The sequence below is a fragment of the Pavona decussata genome, unplaced genomic scaffold (assembly GCF_977016875.1).
Source record: "Pavona decussata unplaced genomic scaffold, jaPavDecu1.1 SCAFFOLD_214, whole genome shotgun sequence".
NCBI lineage: Eukaryota > Metazoa > Cnidaria > Anthozoa > Scleractinia > Agariciidae > Pavona > Pavona decussata.
The window spans coordinates 809,973-834,000 of NW_028145619.1; the positions used below are offsets into that span (position 1 = coordinate 809,973).

Here is a 24,028-nt window from a genome sequence, read left to right on the forward strand (position 1 = left end):
ATCCAAGATATTAGGTTTGCCGTGGAACAAGAGAGAGGACACAGTTGCAGTGACTTTCCCTGAGGAACCTGTTGATAACACTAAGAGAGGAATGCTACGATTCTTAGCTGCGGTGTACGACCCGCTTGGTGTAGCGTCGCCCACAACATTAGTGGGAAAGCTTCTATACTGCGAAGTATGCGACAGTCGACTACCGTGGGATGAGAAACTGTCAGACGGAAGTGGACAACAGTGGCTGAAGTTTGTGAGGAGCCTCCCCAACAAGGTTGAAGTACTGCGGAGCATACCAAGGTTCAAGGAGCCGATCGAAGGAGTCCAGTTGCATGTATTCGGTGACACAAGTGGAGTTGGTACATCAGCGGCCGTCTATGCAGTGATTACGCAAGCCTCCGGGGTGAGCAAGGGCTAAATAGCAGCAAAGTCAAGATTAGCAAAGAAGAATCTTACAATTCCAAGATTGGAACTTGTGTCCGCTCACATGGCCGCTAACCTGGTGGAGAACGTGAGAGTCGCACTTGAAGGATATCCAATCAAGTCAGTCCATGGGTGGAGTGACAGTACTGTCGCACTCCACTGGATCAAGGGGGGAGGTACTTACAAACAGTTTGTGGCCAACAGAGTCCGCAAGATCAACGACAAAGATTACATTGAATGGAGACATGTCGACTCCAAACACAACCCACCCGACATAGGAAGCAGAGGCTGCAAGGCAGATCAGCTGTGTAATGTGTGGTTGCCGGGACCACAATGGTTGTCCAAGCCAGAGGAGTGGCCGGGAGACGTAGTGACAGAGCCTAACAAAGAAACGGAAGCAGAAGCTAAGCTTACTAAGGAGGTGTTTGCAGTGGCAGTGGAGGCGAGGGACGACTTCGATGAAGTGCTGGAAAGGCATACCTTCTGGCGAACGATCAGAATCAGTGCATGGGTCAGGAGATTCCTTCAAAATTGCCGGAACAAGAAGTGGAACCGAGTAAGCGGACCCTTGACAACAGCTGAGACGGAGATACAGGTCAAGTGGTGGATAAGGCGGGAGCAGCAGAGACACAGTGTAACAGAAAAGTTTCTGGAAGACCAAGAAAGGCTCAACCTTCAGAAGAATGACCAAGGAATCTATGTGTGCAGAGGAAGAATTCAAGGACATTATCCGGTGTATTTGCCACCCAGGGTAGTCTTATCAGAAAAAATGGTGCAAGACGCCCACATCTTGACGCTACACGGGGGAGTCGGCCTAACGATGGCGCATGTGAGACAAGAGTATTGGATTCCCCGTCTCCGGCAACTGGTGAAGAACGTGGTTAACCACTGCTATGGGTGTAAGAAGTTCCATGTGACAAAGCTCCAAAATCCACCGCCTGGAAACTTACCAGTGGATCGTACAGAGGGGACATTTCCGTTCCAAGTAGTAGGGGTGGACTACGCCGGGCCCATAACTTACAAGATTTCGAAGAAGAAAGAAGGCAAGGCATACATTTTACTGTTCGCATGCAGTTTAACGAGAGCGGTCCATTTAGAGTTACTAACTGACCAGACCACTGCTGGTTTCATCAGGTGTTTGAAACATTTCATTGCGAGACGGGGGAGGCCTACGAAGATTTATTCGGACAATGGAAGAAGTTTTGTGGCTGCATCCAGGTGGCTCAAGAGTGTTATGAGGGAGGAGAAATTGCAAGACTATCTGGCCCACCACAACATCCTTTGGCAGTTTAACCTCGCCAGAGCCCCATGGTGGGGGGGTCAATTTGAACGGTTGGTTGGAGTTGTGAAACAGTCATTTTACAAATCTATGGGACGAGCGTACCTGACATTCGGAGAGCTTGAAGAAGTTGCGCTTGAGGTGGAGGTGGCCGTCAATAACCGCCCGTTATCCTATGTTGAAGATGATGTTGAACTTCCGGTGCTAACGCCAAACGTCATGATGCACGGGCTACCTAACCTCCTGCCAGAGGAGGATGCAGAGTCAGTGGAGGATGTGGAGCTACGTAAGAGGACAAGATACCTCCGTCGCTGCAAGGACATTCTGTGGTCAAGGTGGACTACAGAATACATCAGGAGTTTGAGGGAGAGACACAATCTCAAACACAAGACCAAGGTGCTGACACTGAAAGTTGGAGATGTGGCGCTAATTCAGAGTGAGGAGCGCAACCGTGGAAAGTGGAACATTGGAGTTGTAGTGAAACTCATCAAGGGGCGTGACGGCGCCGTCCGAGCAGCGAGGTTGAGAGCGGGGAAGTCCTACTTGGAGCGAGCAATCCAACAGCTATGTCCTATGGAGCTGTCGTGCGACGTACGGGACACACAGTTGAGAAACTCGGTGCAGCTTAATCCTCGAGCCAGAGAGTTCGCCCCTAGGCGGGCTACTGTAGCTGCGGCGAAGCGGATCAGAGAGATTGCAGAGCAAGGGGACAAGTGAACAGACCCAGGGACTTGCGGAGTCACGAACTATAAGAACTCTTTAAAACTGTTGCTGTTATATAAGCATGGCGCTGTGTGATTGTATTTGCTCCACTTGCGTGTATCAAATAGGGGGAGAGTGTCGGACCCGAAATGGGGTTCCTGTGGTGCGTGTGTGACGTAAGCGGAACCGGTCAGGACCGGTATTGGCACTAGAACACGAGGAGAAAAAAGAGCGAGCGATCTTGTGAGTACGAGCGAGTTTATCAAACGAGAAACGAATAAATTTTGTTGAAATCATCGCAACATAGGAATCACTAACCCCAAAACGTAACAATTAGTAACCCCCAAATGTAAGAAAACTAACCCCAAAACGTAACAATCACTAACCCCCAAACGTAGAATCACTAACAGCCAATTGTAAGAACTCTAACCCCAAATCGTACGAATCAGTAACTTCCGAAGGTAAGAAAACTAACCCCCAAACGTAACAAAACTCACCTCCGAACGTAAGAATCACTAACCCCCAAAGGTAAGAATAACTAGCCCCGAAAGGTAAGAATTACTAACCTCTAAATGTAAAAAAACTAACCCCGAAACGTAAGAATCACTAACCCCCAAACGTAACAAAACTAACCCTCAAACGTAAGAATCACTAACCCATAAACGTAAGAAACCTAACCCCCAAACGTAAGAATTACTAACCCCCAAACTAAAGAATTATTAACCCCCAAACCTAAGAAAACTAACCCCCAAACGTAGGAATCACTAACCGCCAAACGTAAGTAAACTAACCCCCAATTATAAGTAAAGTAACCCCTAAACGTAAGAATCACTAACCCTTAAACGTAAGAATTACGAACCTTCAAAGATAAGAAAACTAACCCCAAAATGTAAAAATCACTAACCCCCAAACGTAAAAAAAACTAACCGCCAAATGTAAGAATCCCTAACCCCAAACGAAAGAATTACAAATCCCAAAAACGTAAGAAAACTAACCCCCGAGACGTAAGCATCAGTAATCTGCAAACGTAAGAATTACTAACCCCCAAACGTACGAGATCTAACACTCAAACGTAAGAGTCACTAACTCACAAAGGTAAGAAAACTAACCCTCAAACGTAAGAATCACTAACCCTTAAACGTAAGAATCACTAACCCCTAAACGTAAAAATCACTAATCTCCAAACATAAGAAAACTAACTCCCGAACGTAAGAAAACTAACCCACAAACGTAAGAATCACTAACCCTCAAAACGTAAGAATCACTAGCCCCTAAACGTAAGAATCACTAATCTCCAAACGTAAGAAAACTAACCCCCAAAACGTGAGAATCACTAACCCCAAAACGTAAGAATCACTAACCCCAAAACGTAAGAATTACTCACCTCCAAACATACGAAGACTAACACCCAAACGTTAGAATCACTGAACCCCAAATGTCTGAAAACTAACCCCTAAACTTAAGATTCACTAATCCCCAAACGTAAGAAAACGAACCCCTAAATGTAAAAATGACTAACCCCCAAACTTAAGAATTATTAACCCCCAAACGTAAGAATCACTAACCGCCAAACGTAAGAAAACTAACCCCCAAACGTAAAAAAAACTAACCGCCAAATGTAAGAATCCCTAACCCCAAACGTAAGAATTACAAACCCCCAAAACGTAAGAAAACTAACTCCCGAAACGTAAGCATCAGTATCCTGCAAACGTAAGAATTACTAACCCCAAAACGTACGAAAGCTAAGACCGAACCGTAAAATCACTAACCCCAAACGTAAGAATCATTAACTCCCAAAGGTAACCCACAAATGTAAGAATTACTAACTCCCAAACGTAAGAAAACTAGCCAACAAACGTAAGAATCACTAACCCTCAAACGTAAGTAAACTAACCCCCAAACGTAAGAATCACTAACCCTCAAATGTAAGAATTACTAACTCCCAAACGTAAAAAAACTAACCGTAAAACGTAAGAATTACTAACCCTCAAATGTAAGAGTTACTAATCCCCAAACGTACAAAAGCTAACACCCAAACGTAAAAATCACTAACCCTTAAACGTAAGAAAACTAACCCCCAAACGTAAGAATCTCTAATCTTCAAACGTAAGAAAACTAACCCCTGAACGTAAAAATCACTGACCCCCAAAGGCAAGAAAACTAACCCCCAAACGTAAAAATCACTAACCCCCAAACGTAAGAAAACTAACCCCAACACGAAAGAATCACTAACCCCCAAACGGAAGCAAGCAAACCTTCAAACATAAGAATCACTAACCCTTAAACGTAAGAATTACTAACCCCCAAACGTAAGAATTAGTAACCCTCAAATGTAAGAAAACTAACTCCCAAACGTAACAATCAATAACCCCCAAACCAAAGAAAACTACCCCTCAAACGTAAGAATCACTAACCCCCAATTGTAAGAACTCTAACCCGAAAACGTAAGAATCAGTAACCCCCAAACGTAAGAAAACTAACCCACAAAGGTAAGAATCACTAACCCCCAAATGTAACAAAACTAACCCCGAAACGTAAGAATCACTAACCCCCAAACGTTAGAAAACTAACCCCTAAACGTAAGAATCACTAACCCATAAAGGTAAGAAAACAAACCACCAAACAAAAGAATCACTTACCCCCAAACGTAAGAATTAATAACCCCAAATCGTAAGAAAACAAACCCCTTAACGTAAGAATCACAGACCCCCTTACGTAAGAGAACTAACCACAATACGTAAGAATCACTAACCCACAAACGTAGGAATCACTAACCCCAAAACGTAACAATTAGTAACCCCCAAATTTAAGAAAACGAACCCCAAAACGTAACAATCAATAACCCCCAAACGTAAGAATCACTAACAGCCAATTGTAAGAACTCTAACCCTAAATCGTAAGAATCAGTAACTTCCAAAGGTAAGAAAACTAACCCCCAAACGTAAGAAATACTAACCCCCAAACGTAAGAAAACTCACCTCCGAACGTAAGAATCACTAACCCCCAAAGGTAAGAATCACTAGCCCCAAAAGGTAAGAATTACTAACCTCTAAATGTAACAAAACTAACCCCGAAACGTAAGAATCACTAACCCCCAAACGTAACAAAACTAACCCCTAAACGTAAGAATCACTAACCCATAAAGGTAAGAAAACTAACCACCAAACGAAAGAATCGCTAACCCCCAAACGTAAGAAAACTAACCCCCAAACATAAGAATTAATAACCCCCATATACGTAAGAATAACTAACGCCTGAACGTAAGAAAACTAACCTCCCAACGTAAGAATCACTAACCCCCAATTGCAAGAACTCTAACCCCAAAACGTAAGAGTCACTAACCCTCAAAGGTAAGAAAACTAACCCCCAAACGTAAGAATTACTAACCCCTAAACGTAACTAAACTAACCCTTAAATGTAAGAATCACTAACCGCCAAACGTAAGAATTACTAACCTTCAAACGAAAAAAAAAAACTAACCCCCAAAACGTAAGAATCACAAACCCCAATTGTAAAAATCAGAAACCTTCGAATGCAAGAAAACGAACCCTAAAACGTAAGAATCACTAGCCCCCAAACGTAAGAATTACTAACCCCCAAACGTAAGAAAACTAACCCCCATACGTAAGAATCACTAATGCCTAAACGTAAAAAAACTAACCTCCAAAAGTGAGAATCAATAACCCCTAATTGTAAGAACCTTTACCCCTGAAACGTAAGTATCACTAACCCTCAATGGTAAGAAAACTAACCCCCAAACGTAAGAAAACTAACCCCCAAACGTAAGAGTAACTAACCTTCAAACGAAAGAAAACTAACCCCTAAACGTTAGAATCACTAACCCCTAAACGTGAGAAAAGTAACCCGCAACCATAAGAAAACGAACCCCCAAACGTAAGAATCACTTACCCATAAACGTAAGAAAACTAACCCCCCAAAAAAAGAATCACTAACCGCCAAACGTAAGAAAACTAACCCCCAAACGTAAGAATTACTAACCCCCAAAACGTAAGAAAAAAAACCTCGAAACATAGGAATCATTAACCTGCAAACGTAAGAATCACTACCCCCAAACGTAAGAATTATTAACCCAAAAACGTAACAAAACTAACCCCCGAAGGTAAGAACCACTAACCCCCAAACGTTAGAATTACTAACCCCAAACGTAAAAATCACTAACCCGTAAACGTAAGAAAACTAACTCCCAATCGTAAGAATCACTAACCGCCAAACGTAAGAAAACTAACCCTTAAACGTAAGAATCACTAACCCATAAACGTAAGAAAACTAACCCCAAAACAAAAGAATCTCTAACCCCCAAACGTAAGAAAACTAACCCTTAAACGTAAGATTTACTAACCCCAAAACGTAACGAAACAAACCCCCAAACGTAAGAATCACTAACCCCAAAACGTAAGAATCACTAACCCTCAAACGTAAGAATTACTAACCCAAAAACGTAACAAAACTAACCCCCAAACGTAACAATCACTAACCTCCAAACGTAAGAATTACTTACCCCCAAATGTAGGAAAACTAACCCCCATACGTAAGAATCAGTAACGTCCAAATGTAAAAAAAACTAACCCCCAAACGTAAGATTAAATTACCCCCAATTCTAAGAACTCTAACCCCGAAACGTAAGAATCACTAACCAACAAAGGTAAGAAAACTAACCCCCAAACGTAAGAATTACTAACCCCCAAACGTCATAAAACTAACCCCCAAACGTAAGAATCACTAACCGCCAAACGTAAGAAAACTAACCCCCAAACGTAAGATATACTAACCCAAAAACGTAACAAAGCTAGCCCCCAAACGTTAGAATTACTAACCCCCAAACTTAATTAAACTAACCCCCAAGAGCAAGAATCACTAAACCCCAAAGGTGAGAAAACTAACCCCCAAACCTAAGAATCACTAACGCCAAAACGTAAGAAAACTAACCCCCAAACGTAAAAACACTAACCTCCAAACGTTTGGGGTTAGTTCTCTGACGTTTGGGGTTAGTGATTCTTACGTTTGGAAATTAGTGATTCTTACGTTTCTGGGTTAGTTTTCTTACATTGTAGGACTAGGGATTCTTTCGTTTAGTAGTTATTTTCATTACGTTTTGGGATTAGTGATTCTTATGTTTAAGGGTTAGTTTTCTTGCGTTTTGGGATTAGTGATTCGTACGTTTAAGGGTTAGTGTTCTTACGTTTGGGGCTTAGGAATTCTTACGTTAAAGGGTTAGTTTTCTTACGTTTGGCGGTTAAAAATTCTTACGTTTGGGGCTTAGATTTAATACGTTCCAGGGTTAGTGATTCTTACGTTTGTGGGTTAGATTTCGTACGTTTGGGGCTTAGGAATTCTTACGTTAAAGGGTTAGTTTTCTTACGTTTGGGAGTTAAAAATTCTCACGTTTGGGGCTTAGATTTCTTACGTTTGGGTGTTAGTGATTCTTACGTTTGGGTGTTAGTTTTCTTATGTTTGGGGGTTAGTGATTCTTACGTTTGGAGGTAAGTAATTCTGACGTTTGGGGGTTAGTTTTCTTACGTTTAAAGGTTAGTGGTTCTTACCTTTGGGGGTTAGTTTTCTTACGTTTAAGGGTTAGTAATTCATAAGTTTTGGGGTTAGTTTTGTTACGTTTGGGGGTTAATGTTTCTTATGTTTTGCGGTTTGTGAATTTTACCTTGGGGATTAGTTTTCTTACGTTTGAAGGTTAGTGATTCTTAGGTTTAGGGTTTAGTCTTCTTACGTTTGGGGGTTAGTGATTCTTACGTTTGGGGTTTAGTTTTTGTTACGTTTAGGGTTAGTTTTCTTACGTTTTGGGGTTAATATTTCTTACGTTTCGGGGTTAGTATTTCTTACGTTTAGGGGTTTAGTGATTCGAACGTTTGGACGTTAGTTTTCTTACGTTTCGGGGTTAGGGATTCCTACGTTTGGGGGTTAGGGAATTTTTTTGTTGAGGGTTTAGTTTTCTTACGTTTTGTGGGTTAAGGTTTCTTACGTTTAAGGGTTAGTTTTCTTACGTTTAGGGGTTAGTGATTCTTACGTTTTGGGGTTAGTGTTCTTAAGTTTCGGGGTTAGTAATTTTTACGTTTAGGAGATAGTTTTTTCACGTCGGGGGGTTACTAATTCTTACGTTTAGGGATTAGTTTTTTTACGTTTGAGGGTTAGTGATTCTTACGTTTGGGGTTTAGTTTTCTTACGTTTCGGGGTTAGTGATTTTTACATTTGCGGGTTAGTTTTTTTTGTGTTTCGGGGTTAGTTATTCTTACGTTTAAGGGTTAGTTTTATTACGTTTCGGGGTAAGTGATTCTTACGTTTGGGGGATAGTTTTCTTACGTTTGGAAGTAAGTAATTCTTAAGTTTGGTTGTAAGTTTTCTTACGTTTGGGGGATATTAATTTTTACGTTTTGGGGTTAGTTTTTTTACTTTTGGGGGTTAGTGATTCTTACACTTGGGTGTTAGTTTTGTTACGTTTGAAGGTTAGTGGTTCTTACGTTTAAGGATTAGTTTTATAACGTTTGGCGGTTTGTGATTCTTACGTTTGGGGGTTAGCGTTTCTTACGTTTAAGGGTTAGTTTTCTTACGTTTGGGGGTTAGTGATTCTTACGTTTCGGGGTTAGTGTTCTTACGTTTAAGGGTTACTAATTTTTATGTTTGGGGGTTAGTTTTCTTTCGTTTGGAAGTTGCTGATTCCTACGTTTGTGGGTTAGTTTTCTTATGTTTGTGGGTTAGTGATTCATACGTTTGGAGGTTAGTGTTCTTACGTTTGGGGGTAAGTTTTCCTACTTTTGGGGGTTAATGATTCTTTTTTTGGAGGGTTAGTTTTCTTACGTTTAAAGGTTTGTGATTCTTACCTTTGGGGGTTAGTTTTCGCACGTTTGGGGGTTAGTAATTTTTACATTTCGGGGTTTGTTTTGGTTTTGTTTGGGGGTTAATGTTTCTTACGTTTGGGGGTTAGTGATTCTTACGTTTGGGGGTTAGTAGTTCTGACGTTTAGGGGTTTGTTTTCTTACGTTTACAGGTTAGTGTATCTTACTTTTGGGGGTTAGTGTTCTTACGTTTCGTGGCTAGTAATTTTTACGTTTGGCGGCTAGTTTTTTTAACGTTTGGGGATTAAGGTTTCTTACGTTTAAAGGTTAGTTTTCTTACGTTTAAAGGTTAGTGATTCTTAAGTTTTGGGGTTAGTGTTCTTAAGTTTCGGGGTTAAAAAATTTTTACGTTTGGGGGTTAGTTTTCTTACGTCTGGGGGTAAGTAATTCTTACGTTTGGGGGTTAGTTTTCTTACGTTTGGGGATTAGTGATTCTTACTTTGGGGGTAAGTAATTCTTAGGTTTGCGGGTTAGTTTTCTTACCTTTAGGGGTTAGTGATTCTTACGTTTGGGGTTTAGTTTTCTTACGTTTCGGGGTTAGTGATTTTTACATTTGCAGGTTTGTTTTCTTATGTTTTAGGGGTTAGTTATTCTGAAGTTTAAGGGTTAGGTTTATTACGTTTGGGGGTAAGTGATTCTTACGTTCGGGAGTTAGTTTTCTTACGTTTAGAAGTTAGTAATTCCTAAGTTATGGGGTTAGTTCTCTTACGTTTGGGGGTTATTGATTTTTACGTTTTGGGGTTAGTTTTCTTACTTTTGGGGGTTAGTGATTCTTACACTTGGGTGTTAGTTTCCTTACGTTTGAAGGTTAGTGGTTCTTACGTTTAAGGATTAGTTTTATTACTTTTGGGAGTTAGTGATTCTTACGTTTGGGGGTTAGTTTTCTTACGTTTGGAGGTTAGTGATTCGAACGTTTGGGGGTTAGGGAATTTTTTTGTTGAGGGTTTAGTTTTCTTACGTTTTGTGGGTTAGTGATTCTTATGTTTGGGGGTTATTTTTCTTATGTTTGGGGATTAAGGTTTCTTACGTTTAAGGGTTAGTTTTCTTATGTTTGGGGGTTAGTGACTCTTACGTTTTGGGGTTAATGTTCTTACGTTTAGGGGCTAGTAATTTTTACGTTTGGGGGTTAGTTTTCCTACGTTTGGGGGTTAGGGATTCTTACGTTTTGGGGTTAGTGTTCTTAAGTTTCGGAATTATTAATTTTTTCGTCTAGGTGTTAGTTTTTTTACGTCTTGGGGTTAATTTGGGGGTTAGTGATTCTTACGTTTGGGGGTTAGTTTACTTACGTTTGGGGGTCAATGATTCTTTTATTTGGGGTTTAGTTTTCTTACGTTTCGGGGTTAGTGATTGTTACATTTGCAGGTTAGTTTTCTTACGTTTCAAGGTTAGTTATTCTTACGTTTAAAGGTTAGTTTTTTTACGTTTGGAACTTAGTAATTCTTAAGTTTGGGGGTTCTTGATTTTTATGTTTGGGGTTAGTTTTCTTACTTTTGGGGGTTAGTGATTTTTACGCTTGGGTGTTAGTTTTTTTACGTTTGAAGGTTAGTGGTTCTTACGTTTAAGGATTAGTTTTATTACGTTTGGGGGTTAGTGATTCTTACGTTTGGGGGTTAGTTTTCTTACGTTTTGGGGTTAGTATTCTTACCTTTAGGGGTTACTAATTTGTACGTTTCGGGGTTAGTTTTCTGTCTTTTGGAAGTTGCTGATTCCTACGTTTGTGGGTCAGTAATTCTTACGTTTGGGTTTTAGTTTTCTTACTTTTTGGGGTTAATAATTTTTACGTTTGGGGGTTAGTTTTCTTACGTTTAGGGTTAGTGATTCTTACGTTTGTGGGTTAGTTTTCTTATGTTTGTGGGTTAGTGATTCATACGTTTGGAGGTTAGTGTTCTTACGTTCGGGGTTAGTTTTCCTACTTTTGGGGGATAGTAATTCTTTTTTTGGGGGGTTAGTTTTCTTACGTTTAAAGGTTAGTGATTCTTAGATTTGGGGGTTCGTGATTCTTACGTTTGGGGGTTAGTATTTTTTACGTTTGGGGGTTAGTTTTGGTTTCGTTTGTGGGTTAGTTTTGTTACGTTTGGGGGTTAGTGATTGTTATGTTTGGGCGTCAGTTTTCTCACGTTTTAAGGTTAGTGATTCTTATATTTGGGGGTTCGTGATTCTTACGTTTGGAGGTTAGTCTTCTTACGTTTGGGGGCTCGTGATTCTTACGTTTGGGGGTTAGTTTTCTTACGTTTGGGGTTAGTTTTTTAACGTTTTGGTGTTAGTATTTCTTACGTTTTGGGGTTAGTGATTCTTACGTTTGGGGGTTATTTTTCTTACCTTTTGGGGTTAGTAATTCTTAAGTTTGGGGGTTAGGTATCTTTCGTTTGGGGGTTTGTTTTCTTACGTTTTGGGGGTTAGTTTTCTTGCGTTTGTGGGTTAGTGATTCTTACGTTTGGGGGTTAAATTCCTGACGTTTAGGTGGGTTAGTGATTCTTCCCTTTGAGGGTTAGTTTTCTCACGTTTTGCGGTTAGTAGTGTTTACGTTTGGGGGTTAGTTTTCTTACGTTTTGGGGTTAGTGATTCTTAGGTACGGGGGTTATTTCTTTTACGTTTAGGGGTTAGTTATTCTTACGTTTGGGGGTTAGTCTTTTTACGTTCAGGGGGGTTATTGATTCTTACGTTTGTGGGTTATTTTTCCTTACGTTTTGGGGGTTAGTAGTTCTTACCTTTGACGGTTAGTTTTCTTACGTTTGGTGGTTAGTGATTCTTACGTTTGGGGTTTAGTTTTCTTACGTTTAAGTGGGTTAGTGATTCTTACCTTTGGGGGTAGTTTTCTTACGTTTGGGGTTAAAAGTTCTTACGTTTAGGGGTTAGTTTTCTTACGTTTGGGGTTAGTTTTCTTACGTTTGGGGGTTAGTGGTTCTTACGTTTGGGAGATAGTAATTCTTGCGTTTGGGGGTTAGTTTTTTTACGTTTCTGGTTAGTGATTTTTACGTTTGGGGGTTAGTTTTCTTTCGTCTGGGGGTTAGTGATTCTCACTTTTGGGTGTTAGTTTTCTTACGTTTGGGGGTTAGTAATTGTTACGTTTGAGGGTTAGTTTTCTAAGGTTTGGGGTTAGTTTTCTTACGTTTGGGGGTTAGTTATTTTTACGTTAGGGGGTTAGTTTTCTTACTTTTTGGGGTAAGTGTTTCTTACCTTGGGGGGTTAGTGATTCTCACGTTTGGGGGTTTGTCTTCTTATGTTTGGGGGTTAGTGTTTCTTACGTTGGGGGGTTAGTGATTCTTACGTTTGGAGTTTGTCTTCTAACGTTTGGGGGTTAGTTTTCTTTCGTCTGGGGGTTAGTGATTCTTACTTTTGGAAGTTAGTTTTTTTTTCGTTTGGGGGTTAGTAATTGTTACGTTTTGGGGTTAGTGTTTCTAACGTTGGGGGGTTAGTGATTCTTACGTTTGGAGTTTGTCTTCTAACGTTTGGGGGTTAGTTTTCTTTCGTCTGGGGGTTAGTGATTCTTACTTTTGGAAGTTAGTTTTTTTTTCGTTTGGGGGTTAGTAATTGTTACGTTTTGGGGTTAGTGTTTCTAACGTTGGGGGGTTAGTGATTCTTACGTTTGGGGGTTAGTGATTCTTACGTTTAGGGGTTAGTTTTCTTACGTTGGTGGGTTAGTACTTCTTACGTTTGGGAGTTAGTGTTCTTACGTTTGGGGTTTAGTGATTCTTTTGTTAAGGTGTTAGTTTTCTGACGTTTGGGGGATAGTTATTTTTACGTTTGGGGGTTAGTGATTCTTACGTTAGGTGGTTAGTGATTCTTACGTTTGGGGTTAGTATTTTCACGTTTGGGGGTTAGTTTTGTTACGTTCGGGGGTCAGTGATTCTTACGTTTAGGGGTTACTTTTCTTACGTTTGGGGGTAGTATTTCTTACGTTTGAGAGTTAGTGATTCTTACGTTTGTGGGATAGTGATTCTTATGTTTGGGGGTTAGTTTTTTTACGTTTGAGGGTTAGTTATTCTTGTGTTTGGGGGTTAGTTTTTCTTACTTTTGGGGTTAGTTATTCTTACGTTTGGGGGTTAGATTTCCTACTTTTGAGGGTTAGTGATTCTTACTTTTGAGAGTTAGTTTGCTTACGTTTGGGGGTCACGAATACCTATGTTAAGGGGTTAGTTTTCTTACGTTTGTGGGTTAGTAATTTTTACGTTTGGGGGTAAGTTTTCTTGCATTTGGGGTTTAGTGATTCTTATGTTTGATGGTTAGTTTTCTGACGTTTGAGGGATAGTGATTCTTACGTTTGGGGGGTAGTGATTCTTACAGTTGGTGGTTAGTTTTCTTACGTTTGGGGGTTAGTTTTCTTATGTTTTGGGGTTAGTGATTCTTACTTTTGGGGGTTAGTTTTCTTACGTTTGGGGGTTAGTTATTCTTACGTTTGGTTGTTAGTTTTCTTACGTTTGGGGGTTAGTGATTCTGATGTTTGGGGGTTAGTTTTTTTATCTTTGGGGGTTAGTGATTTTTACGTTTGGGTTAGGGTTAGTGATTCTTACTTTTTGGGGGTTATTATTTCCTACGTTTTGGGGTTAGTTTTCTTACGTTTGGGGGTTAGTTTTGTTACGTTTGGGGGTTAGTATTCTTTTGGCTGGGGGTTAGTGATTCTTACGTTTGGGGGTTAGTTAATTTTTTTTTGTTTGGGGTTAGTTTTCTTACGTTTACCTTAGAAGTAGTTAGCTTCTACACGAATAATTAAAAACCTAGGAAATTCAGCTGGCCTGTCATTTCTAAGTTGAACTGGTTCTTGTTAGACCTGTATATATTCTTAATGAAAAATTCCTTGTTATCTCTGGAAATATTTACTCGCAGCTGTTGTTAGTCGTGGGATTCATTAAGATTTTCTGAGTTGTAATTTAGGGTATTCAGTAAGGCGTAATTAATTATCCAAGCTGGACTTACAATCTAGAGATTAAAGCGACAATTTTAATTTAGTTCGCTATTTACAAGACTTTGGTTCCATTTGTAATAATTAGTTCGTTATCAACAAAGACACTTGTTCCGCTCTTAATCGTTTTCCATTTAGTTCTATTGACACGCGTATAGCACTTTGTAAAAAACAATTAATGTACAAGCACATAAAAGCCCTTGTTGTACAATTGTAAATGGTTTGAACCCAGGAGTCATGTCATAAGTACGTAAATTATGATCATCCGGGTGAGTGTAGTCCTGAGAAGGACTGTTTCTGGTGACTTTGACTGTCGTTTCGACAACCTGAGCGGAAGTCATCTTCAGAGTCATGTGAATTGTGGAACGTCAGTAGGTGGCATATACATCTCTGGTTGTTAACCTGATTGGTCAACGAAGTCCAGATGTTATTGGTCGTTTGTCAGTAAGCCGTGATGTTATTGGCTGTGAAGACTGTAAAAAGTGATTGGTGCGTTTAGATCCGTCTTTTGTTAGTCAAAAAGTCCGTGGGTCTATTGTTAGTAAAATGTCTATTGTTTGTTTGTTTCGTTGTTGTTGTCAATAAGTCGTTTGTATGGTGCAGGTAGTTGCAGGCAACGGTTGAGTGGCGTTTGTTCTAAGTTAGTAAACCAGCTTTCCAGAGTGAGTCGTTGATAGTAATTTGTACAGTAGGTAATGCACTTGGTAGAGTCCCAGTCGTTTCTGTGGTTCGTTTGTAAATGGTGCTCAGCAATGTGATTGTTGATATCACCATTTCTAGTTGCTCGTTTGTGTTCAGTCAGTCGTATGTTTAAATTTCTGCCGGTCTCACCAATATAAATGGCCTCGCAGTCGCAGCATTTGGTCTTGTAAACTGCTCCCTGTCTGCGGTTAGGTTCATCCTTGTCCTTTACTTTCGTCAGTAGTTGTCGTAAAGTGGTTATAGGTTTGTGAGCTACACGGATATTGTAGGGTTGTAGAATCCGTGCGATAGTCTCAGAAGTGCCCCTTACGTAAGGTATAGTTACAGTAGTTACGGGAGTCGCGTCGTTGTTTGTGACGTTAGGTTCAGTGTTCTTGTAAGTGTTACGTCTAACAAAGTCCTTGTTGTAGTTGTTCTTGTTGAAAACGTTGTCTAAGTAGTTGTTTTCTTCTGCGAGTCTGTAAGGTGGGTCACAAACCAGTTGTGCTCGCCTTGTTAAGGTCTGTATAGTCGTTGCTTTGTGAGAAGTAGGGTTGTAGGAGTAGTCTGTCAGTATGTGTTGATTTCCTGTAAACCGTAGTACTTAGTTTGTTGTCGTTGTTCTTACGGGTAACTAAGCAGTCTAGAAAAGGTATTTTACCATTTCCTTCGATCTCCTTAGTAAATTGTATGTCAGCGTTCTGTCTGTTAAGGTGTTCGTGAAAATCGTCGATTTCGTCTTTGTGGACTGCTGTAAAGGTGTCGTCTACGTACCGTAACCAGAGCGGTAGTGTCCGTTTGTAGGTTGCTAGGGCTTGTTCCTCGATGTTCTGCATGACAATTTCTGCTACAACAACAGAAACTGGTGAGCCCATAGCTGTTCCGTGTAACTGTTTGTAGTGCTTTCCGTTGTACTGGAAGTACGTGGACGTTAAGCAGAGGTTCAGTAAGTCCATTAAGTCATCTGTAGGCGGTGGCAGTTTTGTCGTGGAGTTCTCGATGGCGGTAGCAGTACAGTCTAGAGCCAGTTGAAGTGGAATACTGGTGAACAGTGATTTCACATCAAAAGACACAAGTTTGTGGTCGTCAGGTATTTGTACCGTCTTGATGGCGTCAATAAAGGTCTCGGTAAACTGCAGTTTGTGTCGGGATTCGTTTGTCAACGGTTTCAGTATAGTAGTCAAGTATTTGGATAGTTCGTAAGTCGGGGACCCACAGAACGAGACTATGGGTCGCATGGGTATGTTAGGTTTGTGTAGTTTTGGTAGTCCGTAGAGTTTAGGTGGTTGCGGTACGTGGCACCTCAGTCTGTTGTAACGTTGTATGTCAATAACGTCAGTTTTCTTAAGGTCAAGTAGTTTACTGTTGAGTTTACGTTGAAGTGATGGCGTCGGGTCTCGTTTCAGTTCTTCGTATGTCTGTTTGTCGTTAACTAGAGTATCCATTTTGTCGCAGTAGTCTGTCTTGTCCATAACAACAGTCACTCGTCCTTTGTCAGCGGGGAGTATGACGATGTTTTCGTCAGTTTTCAGTCGTTTCAGTGCTTGTCGTTCGTCTTTAGTCGAAGTCCAGATGTTATCTGGACTCAGCTTAACAACCAGAGACGTATATACCACCTACTGACGTTCCACAATTCACTTGACTCTGAAGATGACTTCCGCTCAGGTTGTCGAAACCTCAGTCAAAGTCACCAGAAACAGTCCTTCTCAGGACTACACTCACCCGGATGATCATAATTTACGTACTTATTGTTGTACAATGTTCTTTCGAATTACAAGTGATTTAGAATAAAGCTCTGTTGGACCAAGTTCTCGTTTCTTTGCTGAACTTCTGTCCAGTTCGTGGCTAGATCCCTGGTACCACCTTGAGAAGTGACAGTCTCTACCTGCCAGCGAGTGCTCCCATTTGAGTGAAATTTCCCCGTGTGTTCCTGTTAAGCCTTCGTTGCAGTTTCCGTGTATTTTCCGCAGAAGTTGGGAAAAACTACTGTCACGCAGTCAAACCGTGACGTACTTGAAGATGAAATAGACCAGAAAGCATTCCATCTCTGCAAAGGACTATTATTATTATTATTATTATTATTATTATTATTATTATTATTATTATCATTATCATTATCATTATCATTATCATTATCATTATCATTATCATTATCATTATCATTATCATTATCATTATCATTATCATTATTATTATTATAAGGACGACGAGGGCGTTTAGATTGAAGTTTAGTTTAATTAAGCTTAGTCGTGTGATAAAAAGTAAAAAAGGATTAAATGTAAAGTGAGTACTGAATTTGGAATAAATTCCCATTTCACTTATTTCTGGGACTGGTGGAAGATCGATAAAAGCAGTTCGGCACTAAGCCGATTCACTCAGGATGTCACAAGTCACAAGCTATCACACGAATATCGAGAGCAGTGCGATTATGGCTAAATCGGAGAATAGTATGTCCGATTTAGGCGTACTATTCTACGATTTACCACTAAGGTTTTTACCTATTTTACGATTGAAGTCTCCGATTCTTTCGATTCTACGATGTTAGCTTAAGAGACTTTAGAAATGATTATCCGTTTCTACGATTCTTCCGATTCTACGATTTTACCATTAGATAAGAGACTTTAGAAATGATTATCCGATTCTATGATTCTTCCGATTCTACGATTTTACCATAAGGCAGTTTAGAAATGATTATCCGATTCTACGATTCTTCCGATTCTACGATTTTACCATAAGACACTTTAGAAATGATTATCCGATTCTGCGATTCTTCTGATTCTATAATTTTGCCTTAAGAGACTTTAGAAATGATTGTCCGATTCTACGATTCGGCTCATGGATTAAAGAAAGAGGTATTTTCATGTGTAGCGCGCTTGTTTCGGCTCATGGATTAAAGAACGAGGTATTTTCATGTGTAGCGCGCCTGTTTCGGCTCATGGATTAAAGAACGAGGTATTTTCATGTGTAGCGCGCCTTTTTCGGTTCGTGGATTAAAGAACAAGATATATTCATGTGTAGCGCGCTTGTTTCGGCTCATGAATTAATGAACGAGGTATTTTCATGTGTAACGCGCCTTTTTCGGCTCATGGATTAAAGAACGAGATATATTCATGTGTAGTGCGCTTGTTTCGGCTAATGGAGATTAAAGAACGAGATATAGTCTTTTGGGCTGGTGTTCGTTCGGGCGTAACTCTTTGAGAACGAGTGATAATCGAGATACTACTATAGTGTTATGGGCTGTGTGTTCGATTTGGCGCAACTTTTTGAGAACGAGTGATAATCGGGATAATTACTATAGTCATTCGGGAACCGGAGGAATCGTAGAATCGTGTACAAGTAGGAAAATCAGAGAATAAATCGGAGAATAGGAAGAATTGTATAATTAGAATAATCGGAGAATCGGAAGAATCGTATCTCAAAACTCATCTCTTGCTATTCTCCGATTTAACCATAATCGCACCCTTCTGCGATATCACGGTGATTGCCAAGTAAATTTATCGCAAGCATAAGAAATCACACGTCAACCAGTGCAAAGTTCAAGAATAACAAGCTGCCACTGAATTCGTTATGTCATCGCTGTTTGAACAGAAAATTCAGAAAGCGACAGATTGCTACCTAAGTACAACTGAAGGCAGTTTCACAAATATCCCGGATCGCAATGAATAAGTATAAGCTCATCAGAACCAACAGCTTCTCTTTCCCTGCATTGTCTTACTGATGGTTAAGGGCCGATTTCTGAAATTATCAAAAATCGGGCGTCAGTCGTGAAATTTCGAATTCCTTCATATTTTGCCCATATAATCTCTATAGTGGAGTATTCTCAAAAATAACGTTAAAAGTTTCATCAGCGTGTTATTTTTTTCGAAATCGGGCAAAGTTTGAAATACGGCAAATTAGCGTCCTTTCGGTCACGAAACTTACTAAAAATTACCCATTTTCATCTCGCTCGTAGAAAGAAACGCGATGTCCTCCATTAATGAAATGTTTACAAAATATAAACACATCCCTCTTCTTCATAATGCACTAGTTAAATTTAGATAAGCTTGAAAATTGGAAATGCTTCGGCCGTTAGAAGAAACCCCATTTCGGCAGTTTAAAAATTTAGCAAATTTCATCCAATTTCAACACAAAAGAAACCCAATTGGTACGTCCAGTTTGAATTGAAAATGAAGATATTGTTGAAGCACAACCTTTGTAGTTTACTGTGTTAAAATATTTCTGGCGGCAATGCAAAAGTACCCCGTCGAGAGACCAAAGTGTGAAGGGTACTTTGACACGAGGAGAGCCTGTGAAACGAACAACGGCCGTCACGCCACAAATCAAGTCCTTTGTTAAATTATCACTTGCAACAAAGAATATGTTTTCTATAAGCTGTACAGAAATTGCTAATAGTAGTTTATTCTCTGTTGAACTTAGTAGGATAGCATTTTGTATGATTTTGTCAACTCATGTATTTTTACACATGTAGAAGTCACTGGGGATTAGGCACATTTTGCCGTTAGTTGTGTAATAGGAAACTGTTTACATTATTCTGCTTCCGCTACTTTCAAAAATACAACAGTCAGGAAATACCAAAAGTCAGAGTATTTCTAAGCTTTAATTCATCTTTTGGTTGAGTTTTTAAGGCAGGAAAGGCAATTACTTTAGAATTATCAAGCAAAGATGGTATAAATTCACTTAGAAGAGGTCAAAGTTAACAGCAGAGATCAGCTATGTGATTGTCGCATCGCAGTATAAATATTTATGAAATTGCTATAAACGAGCAGTTTATTCTAGCCCTCAATTCGAAAAAACACTTACCACAGTGATCTGATCTGCAGCGCCAGTAACTCGTTTTAAACGGAAAAAGTTAAAATCCTTGTAACTGCGTGACTCTGACAAACGAAGGCGTGATCAAAACCGCGTGGGACCTGGTAACCGAACTATCTTCCCAAGCCGGCTACGAAGGCGAACAAGTAACAAACGACAAACAATTCCGTATTTTACCTCAGTAAATATGCAGTTCTTCAAGTTCCTAAACCAACCGTGTAGCCAGATATACACTCCCTGTGCTTGAAAACATTTTTTTTTTTTGGCGGGGTGGGAACGAATGAGGGGGGGGGGGGGGGGGGGGGGGTACTTGCGCGTGAGAACTCGCGGACATTTAGAACACAGCTTAGTGCTCTTTTTTCAACAGTCACTTTATATTTTCTACTGTATGGCACTTACCTTTGCAAATATCAAGAACGAAGTGGACAGTCACTATAGTGTTTCCTAACTACAGAAAAAGGCTAACATTAATGGTTGGAGGTTCCATCTATAATACAGTAGCAAGTAGAGTAGACATTGCAGACTGTATGAGGCCACACCTACATTTTATGTCTATACGTAGCATCTTCCTTGACTGCAAAACAGTCAAATTTTTGTCTTTCAAGTGCAGATAAGATACTCGAGAAGCACAAAAAGCCTGGAATGTCATTCGAGGTCTCTTTTCCTACTGTCCGTAATGTTCATGTGGCATAATTAAAATTATGCCACATAGACACTAGCTTGTTGAACATTAGCCAGTTCAAAGCTCTCAGTTAGTGAGAACGCCCAAATTTCAAACCAAAACCCGAGGAAGCAAAATGAGTGGAATTGAGTAGAGAGAGAGCGCTTTTAAATTCGGGTTCATGTTTTCGCAGTTCTCACTATTCTGGAGCTTTGAACAGGCTAGGCTGCAAAACAGTCTTTTTGTGCGCTGGTCCGTCGTACGACCATGTGCGGTCGTTTCTTGTAGGAAAATGTCTAGTCTACTTGCTACTGTATCATAGATGGAACCTCCAGCCAATAATGTTAGCCTTTTGCTGTAGTTAGGAAACACTGTAGTAACTGTCCACTTCGTTCTTGATATTCGCAAAGATAAGTGCCATACAGTAGAAAATATAAAGTGACTGTTGAAAAAAAGGCACTAAGCTGAGTTCTAAACGTCCGCGAGATCTCACGCACAAGAAACCTCCCTTCCCCCCCCCCCCCCCCCCCTTCCTCCCCGCCAAGAAAAAAAAAACGTTTTCAGGCACGGGGAGTGTATATTTGGCTAGACGGCTGGTTTAGGAACTTGACGAACTGCATATTTACTGAGGTAAAATACGGAATTGTTTGTCGGTTGTTACTTGTTCGCCTTCGTAGCCGGCTTAGGAAGATAGTTCGGTTACCAGGTCCCACGCGGTTTTGATCACGCTTTAGTTTGTCAGAGTCACGCAGTTACAAGGATAATTTTCAACATCTTCCGTTTAAAAAGAGTTACTGGCGCTGCAGATCAGATCACTGTGGTAAGTCCTCCTTAGCGAGTTTTTTCGAATTGAGGGCCAGAATAAACTGCTCGTTTATAGCAATTTCATAAATATTTATACTGCGATGCGACATCACATAGCTGATCTCTGAGTGGCCCGAGCGCCATCTTGTCGGCCCACCGAACTAACAAGCAATCTGATTGGATGTTGGTTGAATCTTAGCCAATAGGCGTTGCTGTTTTATTGTATTGCCTATGGGGCTTCGTCAGCGTTCGTTGAGGTCGTTGTGTGACCGAGCTCTTCCGAGTTTGAGCGTCTTGTGTTCGAAGAAGAAACAAAATATCGCCGCCATCTTGATTTTGAACATTTCGTGCTTGTTTTTTTAGTTACTTCTGCGGAATTTTAACCATATAACCAAGCAAATAGAATGATAATTGCCTACTTCTTCTTCGTATGGAGATGGATTTCCTTGGAGTCTGCATTTGTGAATGATTTTCTTCGATAAACTGCAACGCGTAACATTTTTACATGCTCGTGAAGACGCATGGAAGGAATGAAAAGCATCAAAGAAGTTTGATTTATATCTGAACGTTTCACTCAATTTTCAACATGCATGATAGATGAAGACAAAGTTTGAAGGGACAGTGACGAATTTAGTGGACGTGTATTTTTGCAATCGGCGTATACATGTAAACTTCATTTCATTTGGCAATGCGGGACCACCCCCGTGAAATTCGATGGCACTTGTAGGGTTAACTTGACCTCTTCCAAGTGATTTTATACCATCAGTTGCTTGATAATTCTAATGTAATTGCCTTTCCTGTCTTAAAAACCCAAGCAATAGATGACTTAAGGCTTAGAAATACTCTGACTTTTGGTATTTCCTGACTGTTGTATTTTTGAAAGTAGCGGAAGCAGAATAATGTAAACAGTTTCCAATTACACAACTAACGGCAAAATGTGCCTAATCCCCAGTGACTTCTACATGTGTAAAAATACATGAGTTGACAAAATCATACAAAATGCTATCCTACTAAGTTCAACAGAGAATAAACTACTATTAGCAATTTCTGTACAGCTTATAGAAAACATATTCTTTGTCGCAAGTGATAATTTAACGAAGGACTTGATTTGTAGCGTGACGGCCGTTGTTCGTTTCACAGGCTCTCCTCGTGTCAAAGTACCCTTCACACTTTGGTCTCTCGACGGGGTACTTTTGCATTGCCGCCAGAAATATTTTAACACAGTAAACTACAAAGGTTGTGCTTCAACAATATCTTCATTTTCAATTCAAACTGGACGTACCAATTGGGTTTCTTTTGTGTTGAAATTGGATGAAATTTGCTAAATTTTTAAACTGCCGAAATGGGGTTTCTTCTAACGGCCGAAGCATTTCCAATTTTCAAGCTTATCTAAATTTAACTAGTGCATTATGAAGAAGAGGGATGTGTTTATATTTTGTAAACATTTCATTAATGGAGGACATCGCGTTTCTTTCTACGAGCGAGATGAAAATGGGTAATTTTTAGTAAGTTTCGTGACCGAAAGGACGCTAATTTGCCGTATTTCAAACTTTGCCCGATTTCGAAAAAAATAACACGCTGATGAAACTTCTAACGTTATTTTTGAAAATACTCCACTATAGAGATTATATGGGCAAAATATGAAGGAATTCGAAATTTCACGACTGACGCCCGATTTTTGATAATTTCAGAAATCGGCTCTTAAGAACAATGGCCAGTTTTACTTTAACTTTTGATACTCATGCTTTTCCGATCCCTATTTGCTATTTCAGCGACCATTAGTCATAGAGATAGCCCATCGTGGTCAATCGATAATATTCGATAAAATCGATAACATTTACTAATTGAATCAATAAACCGATAGAAATTGATAAACGAAGTACGTAGTGAGTTGACTAAACCGTGACCTAAAACGTTGCAAGATTACTTTTACCGCTTTAATAAGATAAAATCGAAAATTCAACAATTTAATTGCCAATTTTTATCGATTTATCGAACATTTTTTTCGATATCGATTGAACACACTGGGTGATAGCGATTGGCCTTTATCAAGAAATAAGTGGAACGGCGTCATCTATGGTGGGGTAAACATAACTGAATTTTCGGAGGGGATTGTATTCGGAATTTGGCTAGCCTGTTCCAGGCTCCTAAAGAGACGCGCGAAGGAGAGGGCGAGGGGACGAAAACGAGGGGGACTGGGTGAGAGAAAAAGAGGGAAAGAAGAGGAGCCTGTGAACATTTTTTTAAACATATCATCCCGGTACACCCTCTGATTGGTCAGTTTTGACAGTTCACACATAACACGAAAGATATCGCGAAAGAATCAAAATGGCGAGTGTGTCATACGCGCCTGGGTTTGATGAGACTTAAGGGCCGTTTACACGACCGAAAAAATTGGAACGGCTCGGATAAAAAGACGAACGGCTCCGACAAAATTTGACGTGTAAACGGTACTTGACCCGTTCTAGTCTTATCCGTTCCGTTCCTAAAAAGGTCCATAGGCGGCTATGGACCCTTTCGGAACGGAACCGATAAAAAACGGTTCCGTACCCACATTTTTGTCTTCTTTTTAACGTGTAAACGCTCGCCCTTTTTTCGGTACCGTTCTGTTACGTTTTTTCTGAGCCCGTAGTACTCCACGTCAGTTGTTTATCATACCAATGATCGTCAGAGTAAGGGCTGTATGCAAGATCAAACCAAGCGCTTGTTCTTGAAATTTGCCACAAGCTCCGTTCGACTGTGAAGTGCGATACAAGGGCTGTTAATAGGAGAACCGTAAGCCTTGTTTTTCTCCTAATTCGGTACATTCTCTCAGAAGCATTTCTTTGAGGAATCACTCGCGCTGTCAAACATGAATTTCGTGTTCCCTTCTTCAGAAGAAACCAGAAAAGTGCTTGTAAATCTGTGATATTCGG

General features: G+C 40.1%; 1 protein-coding gene across 1 annotated transcript in view; it reads left to right on the forward strand.

Moving 5' to 3' along the window:
- Window positions 1–467: 467 nt before the first annotated feature.
- Window positions 468–24,028, forward strand: part of LOC146460115 (uncharacterized) — a 457,503-nt gene continuing 433,942 nt past the window's right edge. Inside the window, exon 1 of the mRNA XM_085088384.1 lies at window positions 468–2,493. Coding sequence (XP_084944510.1) covers window positions 479–2,410 — 1,932 coding nt within the window. The 5' untranslated portion in view covers window positions 468–478 and the 3' untranslated portion in view covers window positions 2,411–2,493. The remainder of the gene's footprint in view (window positions 2,494–24,028) is intronic.